The sequence below is a fragment of the Balaenoptera acutorostrata genome, chromosome 12, assembly GCF_949987535.1.
Source record: "Balaenoptera acutorostrata chromosome 12, mBalAcu1.1, whole genome shotgun sequence".
Classification (NCBI taxonomy): Eukaryota; Metazoa; Chordata; class Mammalia; order Artiodactyla; family Balaenopteridae; genus Balaenoptera; species Balaenoptera acutorostrata.
In genome coordinates this window covers 68,460,459-68,481,515 of record NC_080075.1, presented here as the reverse complement: position 1 = coordinate 68,481,515, position 21,057 = coordinate 68,460,459, and the positions used below count along the sequence as shown (strand labels likewise).

The 21,057-nt window shown below is 36.8% G+C and overlaps 1 protein-coding gene and 1 pseudogene across 3 annotated transcripts; one reads left to right on the top strand and one right to left on the bottom strand.

The window, feature by feature from the left end:
• Positions 1-3,288: 3,288 nt before the first annotated feature.
• DPY30 (dpy-30 histone methyltransferase complex regulatory subunit) lies at positions 3,289-13,799 on the bottom strand. Of its 3 annotated transcripts, XM_057557776.1 has the most exons (6): positions 13,774-13,797; positions 13,574-13,672; positions 13,403-13,474; positions 13,270-13,317; positions 5,604-5,746; positions 3,289-3,630 (listed from the first exon to the last, which is right to left on the bottom strand). In XM_057557776.1, exons 3-6 carry the CDS (start codon positions 13,436-13,438, stop codon positions 3,558-3,560), a joined length of 300 nt encoding a protein of 99 aa, XP_057413759.1. In that variant the 5' UTR covers positions 13,439-13,474; positions 13,574-13,672; positions 13,774-13,797; the 3' UTR covers positions 3,289-3,557. The 3 variants fall into 3 exon arrangements, with proteins under 3 accessions (XP_057413759.1, XP_007191442.1, XP_007191443.1); XM_007191380.3 differs by lacking the exon at positions 13,574-13,672 and having other exon boundaries at positions 13,713-13,799; XM_007191381.3 differs by having other exon boundaries at positions 13,574-13,777.
• Positions 9,089-9,963, top strand: LOC130709330 (transmembrane protein 33-like; annotated as a pseudogene).
• Positions 13,800-21,057: the final 7,258 nt, after the last annotated feature.

Genomic DNA, 21,057 nt, shown 5'->3' with positions numbered 1-21,057 from the left:
ATACAGTACCTTTTACTCTATTACTGTATATGTTTATTAAACATTATCTTCCTGACTAAGCAGTCAAAGGGTAGGAATTGTTTCTATAGTATAATTGTCAGCTACACATGAAATACCTCATCAAAGTATAGTAGAAGCTTTCTTAACTGATTTCTATTTAACCAACTTACTGGACTAAGTGATGCTGTCCATCCCCATAGTAAAATACACTGAACCATGCCCACCACAAGCTGCATTCTTGAAGATGGTAGACTACATTTTTTAGGAAACTCACACTGTTGCACTCTTCTCCCAGGTTTGTGTGCATAACTAACAAGGGTCAATCATGTTCTCCAACCTATTTATACGAGATGTACAAAGTACTGCCATTACATAATTTAATAAAATATTACATAAACCAATGAAACACAAACACACAATGCAAAAGGTGTTAGTACAAAAATTAGGTGGAATGCTTTGGACTCAATAAAAACAACTGTCAAATTAGAGGCAGATAAGATGACTGAAGGCTGGAGAAAAAAAATCATGAAAAAGTGTATCATTATACACTTAATGCCTTAAGAATTAAGATCTTAAATGTCTAAGATCTTACTCTACTTTCAAAAAATCTGAAACTGAAATTTGTAAACCATACATTATAGAAGTGGTTTGTGGAAGGAAGATACAGAATTCCAATCAAAGAACCCATACTCAGAGCAAAGGCTGACATCAAAATATTACCAAGTTAATATAGATTAATATTTTCTAAGTTTTTAAAAAAACTGTTCATAGTGTCATTTATGTTTCCTTACTATGACTCTTATTTTTCATCTACCAGCTAGATAAGAGGGCTTCTACTGTATATACATAAGGGCAGACTGATTTTTCCCCCCAAAGAAAAATTTTAAGCACATCTGAGAGCATTAGAGCAGAGAGTACTATAGCATTAAGGGCAGGGAGGTAATATAGCATTAAGCTGGGTATGAATCCCTGCCCCAAACTTACTTCCCCTGTAACCTTAAGCAAGTTAACCGAATCTCACTTTCCTCCTCTAACTAAAAGTGAGGTATTAAATTAAACCTACCTCACAGGGTTTTGAGGTTAAATGACAATTCATGTAAAGTATTTAGCATGGTGCCTGGCATATGGTAAGTGCTAAGTAGGATGTGCACTGCCAGCAAAAGACATGCCTATTCTCAGCCCTTACAGAGAAAAAGGATTGATTTTAAGATTAATTTAAGCCCTATCTTGAAGATAATTCATTAGAACACTGGAAGCCATGCAGCATTAGGCAGAGTACTGAGTTACTTCTAAGTGGTCATTAACCAAAGGTGGTATCAGAATGCCTTAGAGTTTTTGTCAAATTCAGAAGTCCAGGCTCTATCCCAGTTGAATCAGTCTCTCCAGGGTCCAGGTATGCATCAATATATAGATGTATAATAGAGATATATAACACAGAGAGATATAATTTATATTTATATTTTTAATATATTTTTATATATATTTATATATGAAAAGTTCCACAAGTGGCTCTGATGTGAATCGCTAATGAAGAACTGTTAAGAAGATAAAATTATTGATGCTTTAATAAAAGACTACCCAGTTAGTACTTACTCGAATATTAAAATATTAAAAGACAAAGACAGATTAACTTATGAGTTAGGCAAATCACCGAAATAAATTTAATGAAATTAATAGTTGCAAAAACTACTACATAAGCATAAATATTGAGAGCTCAATATTTCCAGGTTTTTCCTATTCAAACCTATAGATCTGCAGATGTATATCAAAACCATCATATCACCTCCCCAAAAGTGTCACTCCTACTGAAATGTTTTTCCTATATTAAAGAGAACTATATGACACACCTCGTCAGCATTAAATTTCTAACTTTGCCTTCACATGTTTAGCTTGGAGACATGTCTTTAATATATGCTTCCAAAGCAGGGTTTCTCAGCCTTAGCTCTACTAACATTTTGAGCTGGATGATTCTTGGAGATGGGTGGGGCACCCAGGCTGTCCTGTGCATCATTAACATATTTAGCAGCATCCCTGGCCATTACCCACTAGATGCCAGTAGGATCCCACCTTACTCCAGTGGTGACAACCAAAATGCTTCTGGACATCGCCAAAAGTCCCTTGGGGAAAGGGGGGGGGGACAAAATCACTCCCAGCTGAGAAACCACTGCTCCACCGAATGTTTATCCTTCCTGGCTCTCTTCAATTTTCTCTTTTCTGAGCTAGTGCATTATCTCAATTTCTTCATACAGGACAAAGTGAGCAGACCCAAAAAAAGGACTAGCTGGTGTGTTTTATTGCAAAAAGAAGCAATATGTTAACTAGCACAAGTATTTCTCACTTAGCTATCAGCAGCACGTTGGTAGAACTGGGTTTGAATGCCCGTTCAAGCACTTACCAGCAGTGTGGTCTTGAGCAAGTCGCTTAACCTCTCCAAATCTGTTTCCTCATCTGCAAAATGGGAATAACAGCATCTACTTTGCAGAATTGCTACATTAGAGATAACAAAATAGTTCTGTGCCTGACACATAGTAGAACTGCAATAAATGATAGCTATTATTATATTAATACCATAAAGGTTGATAGCATTGAAGGATATTGTATACCCTCTGCAATGCTTATAACAGCACTCCAAAATTTATTATGCAAAAAAAAAAATTTATTGTGCATTAGAATCACTGGTAATGTTTGTTAAAAACTGAAGATGCCCAAATCCTACCCTCCAAGAGGTCCAGGAACAATGCTAGAAAAACTGGCTGAGAGGGGCTTCCCTGGTAGTGCAGTGGTTAAGAATCTGCCTGCCAATGCAGGGGACACGGGTTCGAGCCCTGCTCCGGGAAGATCCCACATGCCGGGGAGCAACTAAGCCCGTGCGCCACGACTACTGAGCCTGCACTCTAGAGCCCGCGTGCCGCAACTACTGAAGCCCATGTGCCACAACTACTGAAGCCCGCGCGCCTAGAGCCCACGTTCCACAACAAGAGAAGCCACCGCAGTGAGAAGCCTGCGCAACACAACGAAGAGTAGCCCCCGCTCGCCGCACCCAGAGAAAACCTGCACGCAGCAAGGAAGACCCGATGCAGCCAAAAATAAAAAATAAAATAAAATATATAAATTTATTAAAAAAAAAAAAACTGGCTGAGATTTTTTTATATTCTACTTGACTCTGGTGTATTTTCACACTGTTGTAAAACTCTGCAGCATTCTAAGACACAAGGAATAAGTAATACATGAAAACAACTGAACCACATAAAATATTTGTCATATAGAACAAACACTACTGTAAGATAATGATGTTTTAACAGTTTATTTTGAAGGTCATTTTAAAAACAAAGTTAAAGACAATCAGAAAAAATTGCACAGAATACACTCATTAAATAAGTATGTGATTAAATCAATAAGGGAGATATGTCTTCTTCTGCAACTCCAAAATAAGTTCTGCTGTCCTGATGATTCTTATACTTCCAAAATGGGGGGGGGGGAAATCATGGCAATTAAAGTTGCCTCTTAATCATGTAAATCTACAGTGGAAACCAAATTTTTCTGTTCTTCCCAATAAGTCAGTTTCGATCTTCAAACTGTGCCTTGTTTTTTAAAAGATAGGATGCTAGAAATTCAATGGGATTTGGTGGTCTGTAAGGGAAAAGAAATCCAAAATTTAGAAATTTATATTCGAGACATGTTAATTTAAATGTATTGCCCCATAATGAAAACATCTTTTTTTTTTTTTTTTTTGGCCGTGCTGCATGTGGGATCTTAGTTCCCCCACCAGGGATCGAACCTGTGCCCCCTGCAGTGGAAGCACGGAGTCTTAACCACTGGACCGCCAGCGAAGTCCCTTAAACATAATTTAAAATTAAGAGGTGGGAGAGAGGGGTTGTTGGAGGAAGGTGGTACAAAATTCCAGTTCTAAGTACTAGGGGTATAATGTACAACATGACGACTATAGCTGACACTGCTGTATGACATACAGGAAAGTTGTTAAAAGAGTAGATCCTAAGAGTTCTCATCACAAGAAGAAAATTTTTTTCTTTTTTTCCTTTTTATTGTATCTATATATGAGATCATGGATGTTAACTAAACCTGTGTGGTCATCATTTCACAACATACGTAAATCAAACCATCATGCTGTATGCCTTAAACTTATATAGCGACATATGTAATTTTTTTCTCAAAACTGGAAAAAAATTTTTAATAAAATAAAGAGGTGTTATTTCATATTTATCACTTTTACATATGTTGTTTTTGCTGATAAAACAGGTCCAAAGATGAAAAGTTGGGGGAAACATCTATTTTAAACCCTACTATAAAAAGGCATATTTAGAATTGATTTACAATGATCTCAAAACATTCTCCTAGCACTTTAATCAGCCTTTTGAACTAACTAGACAGAGACAACACTTGTTACATAATATTTATAGTTAATTTGATGAATTATTTTGCTAGAATGCCTTACTTAAAAATTGTATTTACTAATAGAATGTTACTGTAAAACTTCTTCAAATTCTTTTCTTCTAGCATTTAAAGTAATACTTAGAATTTCTGATATATTGGCCTTCTTTAGAGAAAGAACAAAAATGCATAAAAGATGCCCATATTTTAATTGTCAGTAGTAGAGCCAAGACATACCTTGCAGTCAAAAATAAATCCTATTTTATAAATACAACACTCCAAAACAAATACTTATTGTTTATTCATTTAATTTTTTAACTTAAAACTAAGTAATAAAAATTAATTAGTTAATTAAAAAATAAAACTAAGTAATACACCTATTCTAAATAACTCAGATATGTTCCATGAAGTTCCTTATCAAGTTATGTCAGTTTACTACAGTGTTCATTATTAGTCTTTGAGAAAAACATAATTTACACCCAATAAATGTTGACTAACGTAACTTAACAACAAAATTTTCTTGTTGGATTTACTTATACAAAAAGAATTTTTGTACAGAAAACATGTACAGAAAAGAGAAAAACTGTAATCGTGCTAACAAAGAAATGTAAATTAAAACAACTTGGCAAAAAAAAAGTTTATAACACTCATGCACTTGAGGCTATGATGACACTTGAAGAATTTTAAGGATAAACTCTTGGACAGAAATATGATATTACGTGTCAAACACTATAAAAATAGTCATGTCATTTGAAATAGCAAACCAATTCTTGGGTATTTATCATAAAGTAATTAAACAAAAGCAAAAGGGTATGAAAACAGATAAACTACCTGGTGATCAATAATAACAAAGGAAATTGGTCCTAAATGGTCAACAACAAGAAAATGGCTAAGTTAACTGTGATATTATAATTTCATTTATAATCATGAAGGCTCTGTAAAGATATGGAAGAAGTTTTATCTTATAATTTTAAGTAAAAAGGAGATATAAAATTACATGTATACCATGATTACAAATATGCATATGATCTAAGACTAGAAGAAAAATAAGTGTCTGAATTGAGATTATGGCTGACTTGTTTCTAAAAAAACTTTAGTATCTATAAATTCCTTATATAGTAAAAAATAACTATACATAACTCATGATATTTCAACTAGGGAAGTTTTTATTTTGCTTTTTCTGGTAACTCCATTTGCAGACACTATTATCTTACCTTTCCTTTGCAAGCACAGCAAGTCCTTGTAATAAGATAGGCACAACTGTCTGATCCAGATAGGCACGAGTTGGCAAAGACTGGAGATCCACTTTCTGTTTTGATGACTTTTCTGCATTAATTTTCTCATTTTCTACTATCCTCTAGTGAATTCAAAAAACATGCATGAATATTAAAAAATAACTAGATTATTTTGAGTGCTAAACCAAAATTAATGGCAATATAAAACTAATAGAAAAGGTAAATCAATGACTAGAAAGCTGATTGAACTGCAAATCTTTCTGCCAAAATAAAATCAGACCCATTTCTAAATTTCATTCGAGCATTTTCTGAAGGCACCATAATATCTCATTCTTTTAATGTCGTTATCTCCAGATCCTACACTTACTTTCTCTCTTTCTTTCTGCCTTTTTAGGAGTAAATACAAGTCCCTTTTCTTTTCTTCATGAGAATACACCTCCTTACAATGTGCTTCAAAAAATCTGGACATGGACACTAAGTAGCACTGAATCACAGTGAGAAAACTAGTCCTGTTTCAATTCTTTTATCACAGATAATATCAAGGACAATGTCTCAGTTTGGCACTAACATGTCTTTAACACTTCTGTAACACTTGCTAAACTCCCTTCTTAACAGAAAGAGCAGGCTTCAGGCTTAGAGACTTCAACTGGCAACAGAATCTAGCTAAAATTTATTACCACTGTTTTGTATTCACTGTTTTCATTTTTAAGGTTACCCTCTACGGCAATGAGAATGCTTTTCCATTTGTTTCTTTTCTAAACAAATGCATCTATGATTTTTTAAAACTGAGTAAATTTAAGAAAAAAATATAAAGTAAAATTAGCCAAAAAATAGAAGAAATGACTAATATGGGAAAGATCATTAATGTGATATTTAAATGATGTTTCGGAAATGATGACTTATACTTCCTCCATCTAAGAACCTCCCAAAATCTGGGCCTTTCATATAAATTCACCTGACATCCAGAGCATCAAAAACTACTTTACTGGAAAACTTTGCCTTCTTCTGAAAATCTACAATTTCAGAAATTTAGAAATAAGTGGCTATCTCAAAGACAAAACACTATTAAGGGCACTTTCATTTAAATGAACTTTGTTCCAATCATACTAGAACTGGATATAAATGAGTCAACAATTACAAACAAACAAAAAAATTCTACACTTAATTTTTTTTAAGAAAATTTTATTTTGTAAAAACTGAGAAAAAACTTTAAGCATATAACTACAACATACATACCATGCTTTCCAAAAACACTTGCCAGAACTATGTCAGGTAACTTATCTAGTTTTGCTTGTGATTTTTCAATCTAATTTTTGGACTTAATAAAAATAATTACCTATACTTATTTAATGTATGAAACCGTTATTTTATTTGCCCATGAATTAAGAAACTTATAGTTCACCAGTAAATTTCAACAAATACCCATATATGATAAAAACTAGTCAGTTACACGACATCCCAATACCTTCATTAAGAAACAGCAATGCCTAAGCAACTCTGATAGATCCTATAATAAGCTCCTTGACCAAATCCTCTCATTTATTTCATTCAGACATTTACTGACTATCCACTATGTGCCAATTGCTATGCTTACTTTTAGTAAAGTCAAAATCCTGAATTAATCTAAAAAACATACAGTTGATGCCTGAACAACATGACCCTCTGCCCAGCCAAAAATCCGCTTATAACTTACAGTTGGCCCTTTATATAGGCTGTTCCTCCATATCTGTGGTTCTGTATCTACAGTTCCATATCCGTGGATTCAAGCAACTGGAAATCGTGTAGTACTACAGTATTTACTATTGAAAAAAAATCCACTTTTAAGTGGACCCACACAGTTCAAACCTGGGTTGTTCTAGGGTCAAATGTATATCCAACCACATACACACACACACACACACACACACACACACACACACACACAAAGATTAAGCTTTTAAGAGTGTAGAACAGTGATCACAAAAATGGGAAAAAATTAGGTGAATCCTATGATTGCCCCAGCTTACTGCATGCATCCTGCCTAGAGAACTTATACAACGAAACCCTGGGAGAAGGAACCCAAGCAGAGCCCTGCAGTTTCCCTAAGTTGAGAAGACAGAGTTGAAAATACAGGGAGACCAAGAGAACTAGAACTTGCAGAGCAGAGTACTGAAAAGGAAACTTTCACAGAGAGGAGAGAGTTGCATAGAAAGAGACTAAGAGACTGCCTTCCAGTCTTCAGGTGAGCATTTATCAGAGCATGAGTGTGAGGGAACTACTCAAGGCCAGAAGAAAAAACCACTCGGAAGAAGCAGGAGGCACAATCCCTGGAGCTCACACAGGCCAGGAGTAGTTCATGTTCCTGTGACCCAGGATGGGAAAACCTCATAACACATGAAGCACTGGGTAGAATACACAAGAGGAAGAAATTATGTCTAAACTAAAGGTTGGTCTGGTCCCACCTAAAAAAGTTTAAAGGCAAACCTCAAAAGATCAAATTGTTTCCAATTAACTTAACCGAGTCCTAGAACAAAGCCCAAGAGTATTTGAAGAAATACAAAAATAACCAGTACCCAACAAGGTAACATTCATAATGCCCAGCCTCCAATAAAAATTACCAGACAGGCAAAGAAGCAGAAAAAACTACCCATAATGAAGAGAAAAACCAATTCACAGAAACAGACTCAGAAATGATACAGATAGCATAGGCAATGCCATTAAACCAGTTATTATAATATATTCCATATGTTCAAGAAGACAGAGGAAAGAATTAGTAAATTAAGCTAACAAAATACTTGAAAATATTTGAAGAAATAATGGCTGAAATTTTTTCAAATTTCATTAAAACTCTAAACCCAAAGATCCAAGAAACTCAATGAATCCTAAGCACAAGAAACATTAAAAAAAAAAATTACGCCAAGACACATTATAATCAAGTTATTTAAAACCAGTAATAAAATCTTAAAAGCACAAAGAGAAGACATTAACTACAGAGGAGCAAAGATAGGAATGATAGCAGACTTTTCAGCAGAAACAATGTCAGCCAGAAGACAGTGGAGCAAATACTCAGCAAAAATACCTCAAAAGCAAAGGCAAAATAATTACCTTTTCAGACATTCAGAACCTTAAAGAATTCCTTCCCAGCCGACCTCCACTACAAGAAATGTTAAAGAAAGCCCTTCAGGAGGATGGGAAATGACACCAGCTGGATCTACACAAAAGAATGGAGAACCCAGAAATGACAATTACACGGATAAACGTGAAACACTCCTTTCTCGTACTGTTTAAACCTCTTTTAAAAAGATAATTGGACGGAGGTCAAGGGAGCACTTCCGGGTTCAGCAATAACCTGGAGCCGGCGGCGCTAGGTCGGCCCTCTTGGGCCTTGCTCCGCAGCTCCGCCTTCACTCTGGTCTTTCTAGAAACCCAGCTGTGCTCTTGGGTGTGCTGGACAGCCTCCCAGACGCGGGTGTAATAAGCCCCCCATGGTGGACACGGCCCCGAACGGCCCCCAAGAGGCGGGCGCAGTGCAATTCATCACGGCCAATAAACTGGACACAGCAATGTGGCTTTCTGGCTTCTTCATAGTTTACTGCTCTTTGTTCTGCCTCTCTGTGGGTTGCATGAAGTAGCAAGCTTTCACCAACGTGCTTTGCTGGCAAATGCTCTGGCTAGTGCTCTGAGGCTGCACCAAAGCTTACTTACTACACTTCCAGTCAAGCAGAGCATTCCTGCCCCAGGCTTTGTTAGAGGACAGCTGCCACTACCTGTTCTGTTCACTCATCTTTCTCAATTCCCACCCCGTTACAATGAGTATTTCCCAGTCTTGTTATTTTCTTCGCTTCATACTGCCACATACAAGAAAAAGGTGCCTTGATGCAAAGGGTTCAAATAGTTTACCTCTGCTGAGACCTCTCTTGGATAAATTCAGCGCTATTCAACAGAATATTCTGAAATTCATCGCTTGTCATGAAATAATCTTGATGCCTGCTACAGTTTTAATGCTTTTTAGGGGTCAAGGAAGTTTGCTCCAGCCTTTTATATACCATAGATTCCTTACTGTTCGATACCCCTCTAGAAGAAATCCGTATTATTGGACCTTGTTTAATGAACGGAGGATTGTTGTTGAACATCTAATAATGAAACCTGCTTGCCCACTGTTTGTGAGAAGACTTCGTCTCCAGAGCATTGTCTTTATAAGAAGACTGGCACCAACAGTTGCATAGTTTAACATCCAGCTAAGTTATGTGTAATATAAATAAGCACTGTTAGCTGCTGGTACTTCTGCTAGGGATGGTTAATTCCAGGTGTAAAACTGACCTCACTGCAATTTACATAATTTACATAAATGCATCTCAAAAGAAAATCATTTTCCTGGCATGTTAAATCAAGCCTTTTAAACACTTTCTGAGAAACTTTATTGTAATGTGTTGTTAATAGTTAAGGAAATTTAAATCTTGTGATAAATGTACCAAAAATTCTTTAGACACTGCTGTGCCTTTATCATGAAGTACCTTTATTTCTCTTGTAAAAATAGCTCTAAAATTCGTTTTCATCTAATTAGTAATCTGAATTTATATCTGGCATGAGTTCATTATGGTAATATTAACATGTAAATTCAGTATTTTTGAGACAGTATTCTTTTGCCATTCAGTAATTTTGGTTGATGATTTTAACAAAAACACTTCCCACTATTTAATTTCAAATTGTTTTTAAATTGATTTTGTGCTACTTTGTTACGACAGATTTATTTTGGATGTACCATTATAATAGGAATTCTATATGTATCTTATACTATGATCTTCCAAAATTTTATTTTCATAATTACTTCTGTGGCTTTGAATACTTTTTTTTAAAAGACCCAACTGTTAAGATTGTTAGCCAATTGGGTTAAATACTTGTGGTCACCTAAGTGTTTTACATCAAAGAGCAGCAGTCAGACAGTTTTCCTTTCAGAGACCCACTGAGTAACATTTCTCAAATAGGAAATCCTTCTTTTAGAAATGTGCACACATAGGTTCTAGTATTATTGTAGTTTACACAATTACTTAGATCAGATTCTTGACTGCCAGTTTTCTCGGTTTCTTAGGCTTGAATTTTCATAGACAATTGCAGCAGTTCAGATGCTTTCTGAAAGGAATGTAACTGAAGACTGAGCATGTGACTAAACTTGGTATCTGTTCTGAAATAATGAAGACTATACATACTTACCCATCAAATCTGATTTAAAAGATTAAACAGAAAGGTTTATATAGGTAAGGTTATTGATTAGGAAAGCGGCCAGAGGAGGAGTTGTGGGGGAAATAGTGTGCATTTAAATGTTGTAATGCATAGATAAATTTGGGAGAACTGGATGTGTTACGCAACTGTGATTTGAGTTGTATAATATGTTAAATATGTTTGTTGAGCTTCCATCAACTCCTTTATAAAATTCATTCTGATCTTTATTATTGTTGCATGATTGGAAATGTTTAAAACGTTGCAAAATGTTAATACAGAGTAACATAATGGTTTTTGTAACCAGTTTTTTTTCTGTGTGCATGTAGCTTGGATTTCTCATATACACTCAGCGACTTATCAGTAACATCAGTTTTCTTTTTATTCAACTTTTCAATCTACAGAAATGTGATACCTACTTGATAGCTCAACTGTAACCAGCTATTTTTGTAATTTTGTAATAGTTATCTACCAAGTTAGAGAAGCCTCATAATATACAGTTGATTGTTGGGGGGGTGGGTAGTCTCATTATCACTATGTATGTAATCTGATGGTTTTAAAAACTAAATTTTCTAGAGCAATAAAGTAACTATAATGTTGAGTAAACAATAAAAAAATTTTAATAAAATAAAAAAGATGATTGACTTTTTAAAGAAAAATAAAAATAATCAATTGCAGGGTTTATAACATATGTAGAAATATAATATATGATAACAATAGTATAAAGGCCAGGAGAGAGGAAATGGAAGGATACTGTTATAAGGTCCTTATACCATACATGAAAAGATATGATACCACTTGAAGGTAAATTGTGGGAAGTTAAACTTCCGTACAGTAAGTCCTAAAGTAACCACCTAAAAAAACTATAAGTCAATAATGGAAATAAAATGGAATTCTAAGACAAAAAGCAGCAGCAGCAGCTGTAGAGTAGTGGTTTCCAGACTCCGAGATATCACAAACAAGTAAATTAAAAATAAAATAATACAATGAATGAAGGGACTAACATAGGGTTGTTAACTCTATTTTACCAAGTAAAAACTTACAAACAAACAAGCATTATTATTATTTTACTATCACCATAACTCATAAAAGAACGGGCATTTTAAAATTATGGAAGCAAGAAAACCAATCACCAAATAATGTATCATCAGTACTCACTCCACTCTCCTTATTTTTTTTCTCACTTTACCATGGAAATTGGTCTGAGGGTTTGAAAAAAAAGCATTTGGTATCACAGCTCTACTGTATTATGGCTCTGCCTCCATACACAAGCACCATCAAGAAAAGACTGCTGATGCCTAAAAAGACATCTCTTAAATGATAAATGGCATAGAGTATCTTCACCTGATTCAGCATAGCAGTTCAATTAAAAACTACATTATGAAAAGACTCAGATTTTCTTAACCCTGATATCAAACCAACAAACATTCCTAGCAATTTTATAGGCACAGAGTAGTCACTCCACATGCCAGGGAACTCTAGCAGTTGGTCAAGATCAGCAATACAATTTAATTCCACCTCAAAAATGTCAGCCTGCTTAGGTTTAACACACAGCTCTCCACTTACTTCCTGGTGACCTTAGACAAGTTACTCAAATTCTCTGAGCCTTGCAAGACTGAAACTACATGGAAGTTACTTAGGAGTGTGCCTGGCACATAGTAAAAGGACTAATATTAGCAGCTATTACTATTATTACTCTACTTGGAAATGCTCCTGGCCTCATTTATCCAAACTTAATTATTGATTATGTCTTCCCCCCCCACCCCCCCGCCTCGTAAAACACCCACATCTCTTCCAGGAGCTCTCTGTTTTCCTAATCAATCCCACCTAGCTCTAGTTAATTCAACTGTTCCAGCATTTATTCATTCATTTACAAAGTAGCTTCTTCTTTTAGACAGCAACTTCTTAGTACTTGTATGAAAAAGCTCTATAAAAGTATACCTTCTTTTGTACATTTTTCACATGTACTCTCTGAATTCAGACTCAACCATGTAAGGCAAAAACAGTGTCTACTACTTGTTATAGCTTCCAATGGCACCTACTACGGTACTCTGCAAAGATATCAACATTTACTAAATGTTGACTTCACCAGCACACTATTCTGCTACAAATACAATGGGCTTAATTGTGATGTGCAGTTTTTCCAATGCAGTATCCCAACAGAGCATTAGTAGCCACCAAGCAAAAGGATTCTGAGTCTCCATCAGTAATGTATGTTTGTTTCTCTATATCATTTTCAAAATTCAACCTCTCGACTCAGCTGATTTGTACGTCTGCATACCACGAAGTATTAGTACCGCTAATAAAACAAACTGCCCATAATTTGATACTATTTCGTTCGTGACGATTAAGTTTTCCCTTGTGCAAAGCAACCTAGTAAAAATGAAACTCAAGTTTTCTCCAGTTCATAAGAGACGCAAAGATACGGCATAGGAACTGGGCAAGTTACCTCGACGTTGTCTGTGAGACCGTACTCAGAGTGGGGATTTTCTGCAACCTAGAAAAAAAAACACCGGTCACAGAAACATCAGCCACTCTTCCTTGCTTCACACCGCCACCCTGAATCCAGGGCCTTCTGGTACCTGCGTCTGTCCCTCCAGCATCTGCTCTGGTTCCATGGTGGACCCTGCAAGTCACAGTCCCCGGATACCAGTCTTGGAAAACAAGAAAAACCGTGAGTTACCCGGGAGATTTCAAGACGAAGACACCAGGATGGAGTCCAGCCCAGCCCCGTCCCCGCCCCTCACCCCCACCTGGGCGCGGAGCACCCCGAGCAGTAGAGGAACAGGGTGGGACAGTCCACGACCGGGCGCCCGCATCAGGTCCGGAAGGTCCGCCGTATTCCCAAGAACCTAGAAGAGGTAGAGAAAAGGGGAAAAGGGAGCTGATTACCCGCGCCCAAGCCGTTCGTTCCTAAGAGCCCTGCACCGCGCCACCAACTCCCAGCACAAACCGCTTCCGCCGTAAGTGACGGATGTCGCACGACTGCCGCGCCTGCGCAGAACTGCCAGTGGGGGCCGGGCTGGGAGGGATCTAGACCGGCCTTGATTCTACGATACACTTTGCGGAAAGCAGTGACCTAGGCAAGTTGTGGCCTCGGGGTCTGCCAAAGACTCGTTCCTCGACCTGCCTACCCAGAGCAGGCGCCACCCCAGCTGCAGACCCAGTGACTAGGCCAGCCGGCAGAGGTTCGGCCTGGCCAGCCCTCCGTGCTGCCTGAAATCTGCCGAAGCTCTTCGTCGCGGAACCGAAACCACTTGCTGGATAGTTCTTACTAGAAAATCACAGACCCAAACTCAACTGTCTACGAAAGAATGTCAGTGTTTTACTCTAAAGCCAAAGTGGGGAAGAAGCAATGTTTTAGGGTTTCGTAGTAAGCGTTTATTCAAGCCCTTAAATATGTGAACATGCCACGTTAGTGCTACCTTACATTTTATCAAGATTAGCAATATGCAACTGGCTTTCCAAACCGTGATACTATTGATACTATTGTATTTGTAAAAATACAAAAGACAATTTGCCTCCTACACACATTTGTAAATACCAAACAGGATCTAATAAATCGGATTGTTGTTGTAATTCCAATAAATTCCTTTTATTTTAATGTAAATATAAGTGATACACTCATTAAAGTGCCTGCCTTTGATTCAATAATCCCATTTGTAGTTGCACTTTGTAATATGAAAATATTTTAACTTCATATAAAATATTTGGAGACTAAATTATGGCATATCAATATACTAGAATAAAGCCATAACTCTAAAAATGCAGAAATATTTGTGATCATAACATTAACGTGTTTGTTTTTTAAGGCCGCGCTGTGCGGCATGCGGAATCTTAGTTCCTCAGCCAGGGATCAAACCCGTGCCCCCTGTGTTGGGAGTGTGGAGTCTTAACCACTGGACCGCCAGGAAAGTCCCAAGGTTTTTTTTTAAGGTAGAATACAACGTCATTTTACTACTCCGTTAAAACTGCATGGCTAAAAATCTAAAGTAAATAAAATTTGTTTAGGAGCCAGACTTGTGGATACATTTTTAAAGTTTTATAATGTATACTTGATTGGGACTTCCCTGGTGGCGTGGCACAGTGGTTAAGAATCCGCCTGCCAATGCAGGGGACATGGGTTCCATCCCTAGTCCGGAAAGATCCCACGTGCCACGGAACAACTAAGCCGGAAAGCCACAACTACTGAGCCTGCATGCTGCAACTACTGGAGCCTGCGCACCTAGAGTCCATGTTCCAAAACAAGAGAAGCCCGCGCACCACAACAAAGAGTAGCCCCCACTCGCCACAACTAGAGAAAGCCTGCACGCAGCAGTGAAGACCCAACACAGCCAAAACTTAAAAAAAAAAAAATCACCTTATGTAATGTATACTTGATTAGCATCGTGATTGGTGACAGCTTTTTCATGTAGAACTGTTGCAAAGATGTGGATGCGTATGTACAAGATATAGAATTTTTTTATTTTTAAATTTAGTGGGAGATTTTTGAATGAAATTGATATGGGCTAAAGTCTTTTTTTTTTTTTTTAATAGCACCTTAATTATTATTTATTTATTTTTGGCTGTGTTGGGTCTTCGTTTCTGTGCGAGGGCTTCCTCTAGTTGCGGCAAGCGGGGGCCACTCTTCATCGCGGTGCGCGGCCCTCTCACTATCGTGGCCTCTCTTGTTGTGGAGCACAGGCTCCAGACGCGCAGGCTCAGTAGTTGTGGCTCACGGGCCTAGTTGCTCCGCGGCATGTGGGATCTTCCCAGACCAGGGCTCGAACCCGTGTCCCCTGTTTTGGCAGTCAGATTCTCAACCACTGCGCCACCAGGGAAGCCCAAGATATAGAATTTTTCATGCAGAATTGATGCAAAGTTGTGGATGCTTATGTACAGGATATAGAAACTGACTAGTACATATATTGATTCAAATTAAGATTAAATGCTTTTCAGGAATGGAAAATAACAGAAAGTAAAACCAGAGAATGATTGGGAAAACTTAAGAGGAGAGTTACGTGGATTGTTATTATATATCCATACATTTCCCAATACATAGTAGGCACGCCATAAAAACTTCCAAATTAAAAAAAATAAAAATAAAAAACAAAAAAGTCTTCCAGAAAGTAACTGAGAGCTGCTAATTTACATTTTCTAAGTACTGACAGTAAAGTAGGAAGCTAGATTGTGAGCTCCTTCAGGACAGAGACCTTGTTTTATATATCTTTATGCTTCACATGGTGCCTGGTACATCATAGGTACACAGCATATATTGAGTTGATTCACAGTTAAAACTGGATTTTAATTAAGACACTGACACTACTGAAGAAAAAGGACAGAATGTAAAAATGATTACTGAAGGAAACAGCACAGAATAATTAACTATAGGCCAGGTTTCTCTCAATCAAAAAAAAAGTTATCAGTGTGGTTTACAAAAAAGCTTCACTAAAGTTTTTACATTTATAACATATTAATTGAAAGATTCAGGGAAAAAGCCATAGCAGCAGAGAGCTGAGCAAAAATAAATAAATAAATATAAGTAAATAACAGCTAGAAATGATAGAAACAAAGTAGCAAGAAAGTTATAGGAAGTATAAAAATTCAAAATACTGCAGAATGTTGTTTTGATATGAAATTAAAAATTCTAAAGAGTATGGCATAGAAAACAAACTTATGGTTACCAAAATGGAAAGGGGGGGAGATAAATTAGGAGTTTGAGATTAACATATACACACTACTATATATAAAATAGATAACCAACAAGGACCTACTGTATAGCACAGGGAACTATACTCAATATTTTGTAATAACCTGTAAGGGAAAAGAATCTGAAAAAATATATATATATACATAGGTATATACATATATCTGAATCACTTTGCTGTACACCTGGAACTAACACAACATTGTAAATCAACTATACTTCAATAAAAAAAATTTAAAATAAAAAGATGGCCCTGAAAACCATCATTATGACAGAAATTTGCAATATTGTGTACTATTTTTTGTTGTTGTTAGTTTCTGCTTTATATCTTGTGTACTGTCTAGAGTGGGATAAATTAAAAGAATGAGAATAACATTTAGCTCTTATTTGGACTTGTAGTACCAAACTTTGTTCAGTACTCCTCTCATCTACTTCCACTATGTCTATTTATTATGGTACTTACCTCATCCTGCCTTATATTTTGTTTACAGTTAAACACAATTAGATTTTTTAGTTCTTCAAAGGCAAAGATCTTATTATATTCATCTTTTCATTTTTTGTTTCTTATATTTGATAAATATTTTTTCAAAAGAAGTGAATTTATAGGGAAAGCAAGCAGCTGCACCAAAGTACTAGTCTCTAGCCTTCCTTTCTTGGGGTTTTAGGGAGATCGTAGTTATAGATTCTAGAACTAGAATTCTAGAATCTAGAATAATTTTGCTACTGTTCTTGACCCCCTTTTTACAGACATGATGCAAATTCTGTTAATAAAATATTAACCTATTTAGACAGGCAATACCTATTTAGGAATAATACAATATGTGTAGTAGAGAAAGACTTGATTTGGGATTAGTTAAGTATTAAAACCTGGTTCCTTCATTTGTTTGCCATGTGGAATTAAGCAAATAGTTTAACACTTCTGAGCTTCATGTTTTTTCACATAGATAATTAGCATAACAATTCTTCACAGAGGGAATCAAATGAGATTAGATAGATGAAACTGCTTTGTAAATAAAAGTTATATAAATCTAAGTGAAACCTAAGTACTTCATTATTGTGATATTGTTCTACCTATTATTGTTGTTGTTTCTAACCTGTTTTTTTCTTTTAAATAATTTGTGGGAGAGAAAGTGCTCAGAGAAATAAAGAACATGATCCAGCACACACACACACACACACACACACACACACACACACACACACAAATGTGTTTGCAGAGAAATACATAGAATTTATTGAGTGTAAATGGACCCTCTGAACGCAGTTCATGTGGAGGGACACCAACCACCTTTCAAGAAGACCTAAAAATATATATTCCAGATTTGGTAAATCACTTTCCAAGGAAGTGTTTTTTTTTTTGCCTAACATAGAATGACAACTACTCCACCTGTAGTTCCCTTGTCTTCACTACCAAACTCCATGCCCAGGCACACTTACCACCATCCCCAAGGAACATACCAAATGGGCTTTTCAAAGACATGAATACAGGGACTTCCCTGATGGTCCAGTGGTTAAGACTCTGCTCTTCCACTGCAGGGGACACGGGTTCGATCCCTGGTCCTGGAATTAAGATCCCACATGCTGTGTGGCATGACCAAAAAAAAAAAAAAGACATGAATAAAGTGTATTCTTCTGATTCTTATGATACAGACATATCTCAGCAATGAGAATAATAAAAATGAAGGAAAAGGCTAACCTTAATATCACTTTCCATCCCCAAATTGTCAATTACTTCAGCCGTTTCTCATAAGAGCCCATATTTAGATTTCTTTTCCACATTCCAGGAGGGAAAGCATCACTTCTCATGGGTCTACCCATGAGAAAAAAGTCTGAAGTTTTCTTTCACCTATCCAACTTGAACCAGTTATTTCGATAAGGCAGATGCCATGTGCTGATTGCCACAGACCTAAATTACTGCCTTCCCTGAACAATGATGAAGATATGACCTGGTGGTAGTTAATACCACCTGAATTGCATGACTGCTATGCAATGGGACAGGACGGGTTTCACAAGGGAAATCCTTAGAATGGCTAGGAAGCGGGAAGAAAGGGAATGGATTCTGAGTAGTGAGTCAAAAAATGTTCACTATCACGTATTATGTAAAGAGTTCATACTCAGTATGAGCTTACCACAAAAGAGATAAAATAAAATGGAATGTTCACTTTGACACACTAATTCTACTTCTGTGATTTTAATCCCATAAAAATACAAAAATGTACAAGGGTACAAAGATACTGTACCACAGTTTTTAGTAGAAAGAGATTGGGAATAGATTAAATTATGATATCTCAATACAATGGACTGCTGTGTAGCCATTGAAAAGAATGAGGTAGGGCTTCCCTGGTGGGGCAGTGGTTGAGAATCTGACTGCCAATGCAGGGGACACGGGTTCGAGCCCTGGTTTGGGAAGATCCCACATGCCACGGAGCAACTAGGCCCGTGAGCCACAACTACTGAGCCTGCGCGTCTGGAGCCTGTGCTCCGCAAAAAGAGAGGCCGCGACAGTGAGAGGCCCGCGCACCGCGATGAAGAGTGGCCGCCGCTCGCCGCAACTGGAGAAAGCCCTTGCACAGAAACGAAGACCCAACACAACCAAAAATAAATAAATAAATACATTTATTAAAAAAAAAAAAAGAATGAGATAGATTTATAGGTACTGCCATGTAAAAACATTCACAACATAATTTCATCTGAAAAATGCACGTTATAGGAAAATCTGTGTAGTGAGATTCTTTTTTTTTTTTTTTTGCATGCATGCATATACTAGTATATGCATAGGAAAAAGCCTGGAGAGATATACAACAAACTATAAATATGGTTACCTGTGGAGTGGGAAAAAGGGGAAGTGAAGTCGTTGCTTTTTGCAAACTTTTATATTGTTTGAACTTTTTTTTTTTTTACCAAAAGCATGAATTTATTTTAAAATTAAAAGGCCAGGGACTTCCCCGGTGGTCCAGTGGTTAAGACTCTGTGCTTCCACTGCTGGGGGCATAGGTTTGATCGCTGGTTAGGGAACTAAGATCCCGAGTGGCATGGCCCCCCCAAAAAAAGACCAAAAATATTTAGATAAATTTTTTAAATTGGAAAATATGTCACCTTATTATTTGTAACACAGGCAATAATGGGGAAGAATATTTATATGAGTAATGAGTCTAATCGGTTGTATGACAGCATTAAAAGAAAAATCTTCCAGTTTACTCTTCCCTTTACCCACGTATTTATGAGGCATATGCAGAAAAGAGTTAACATAGCAGGCCTGAGACTGCTGGCCTTAGGAAGGCCTCCTTGCAAGATTGGCTGGTATCTAGGAATTTGAATGATAAACAGTTCCCTACACTGATATAAAACTTTCCCTAAATGATGAGAGTGACTCACTGGGCCTAAAATGTTTGTGCAAAAAATATGGTTTATGTTAAGCACGTGCTTTCCTTCTAGGAGTCTGGACTTTTAGTATGTATTAGGCAGAGGGTGCCTACATGATCAGCAGGACTGAATTTCTTATGAGTGTCCCTGGTAGACAACATTTCACACATGTTGTCAGATCTCAGTGCTGGAAGAATTGTGTCCTGTGTGACTCCACTGAGAGAAGACTCTTGGAAGTTGATGCCGGGTTTCATTCAGACTTTGCTCCATGTGCCTTTTCCCATTGCTGATTTTGCTTTGTATCCTTTTGCTGTCATAAATCATAGCTGTGAGTATAACTCTATGCTGAGTCCTGTGAGTCCTAGCAAATCACCAAATCTGGGAGTTAACTTGGGGATCCTAAACTCTTGGAGAGCTTAAGATAAATATAAATTACAGTGCCTGCCCTCATAAATTTGTATTCTAGTTCAGCTCTATCAGACATACATATGTCATACATTTAAATGACAAAAAAGATAACTGAATAAAGGTTAAGATGAATGATATAGAGCACAAATTCTGAAGGAGTTCAGATGAGGTTGAGATAAATGTAAGCAGGTATGCTTGGAGCAGTTTGGAACAAAGAATAATTATTTAAGCAAAGCAGGGAGGAATGGGGTGGAGAGGACATAATACAGACTGAAACACTAACAAAGAAATTAAATGTAGGAATTCATTTAATTTCCAGTATTAACTGACTCCGCTTACGCTTCCATAGCCTCACAGCTTTAAAAATTGAGCTGAGCAAATTAGGTAACAATTTATACTGTTACACCTAATACTATTTCAAAAACATGAGCTCATTCACACTTTCACTAGTAACAAATCCTCTGTAAACTAGAGAATCTCAAACTGGTGCCTCAGTTTTGTTTTGGTTTGTTTGTTTTAAAATTTTGAGCCAGAATCTCCTCAGCAATAAATTTCACATAAAAATTCAGAATTCTGGTTTCTCTTGATGTGTTTTAAACTTTGGCAACAGAGGCCACACATTTCTGAAAGGCAAAAATCAGCCGGAGCTGAGTAACAGCTGTCCCATTTAATAAGGGAAGGCTACTCTCCAATTTCTCAAAATCTTTATTATTCACATCATATATACATTTTTGAATTCCACACCCACCCATGGAACTCATATATGTTATATGTCTGACC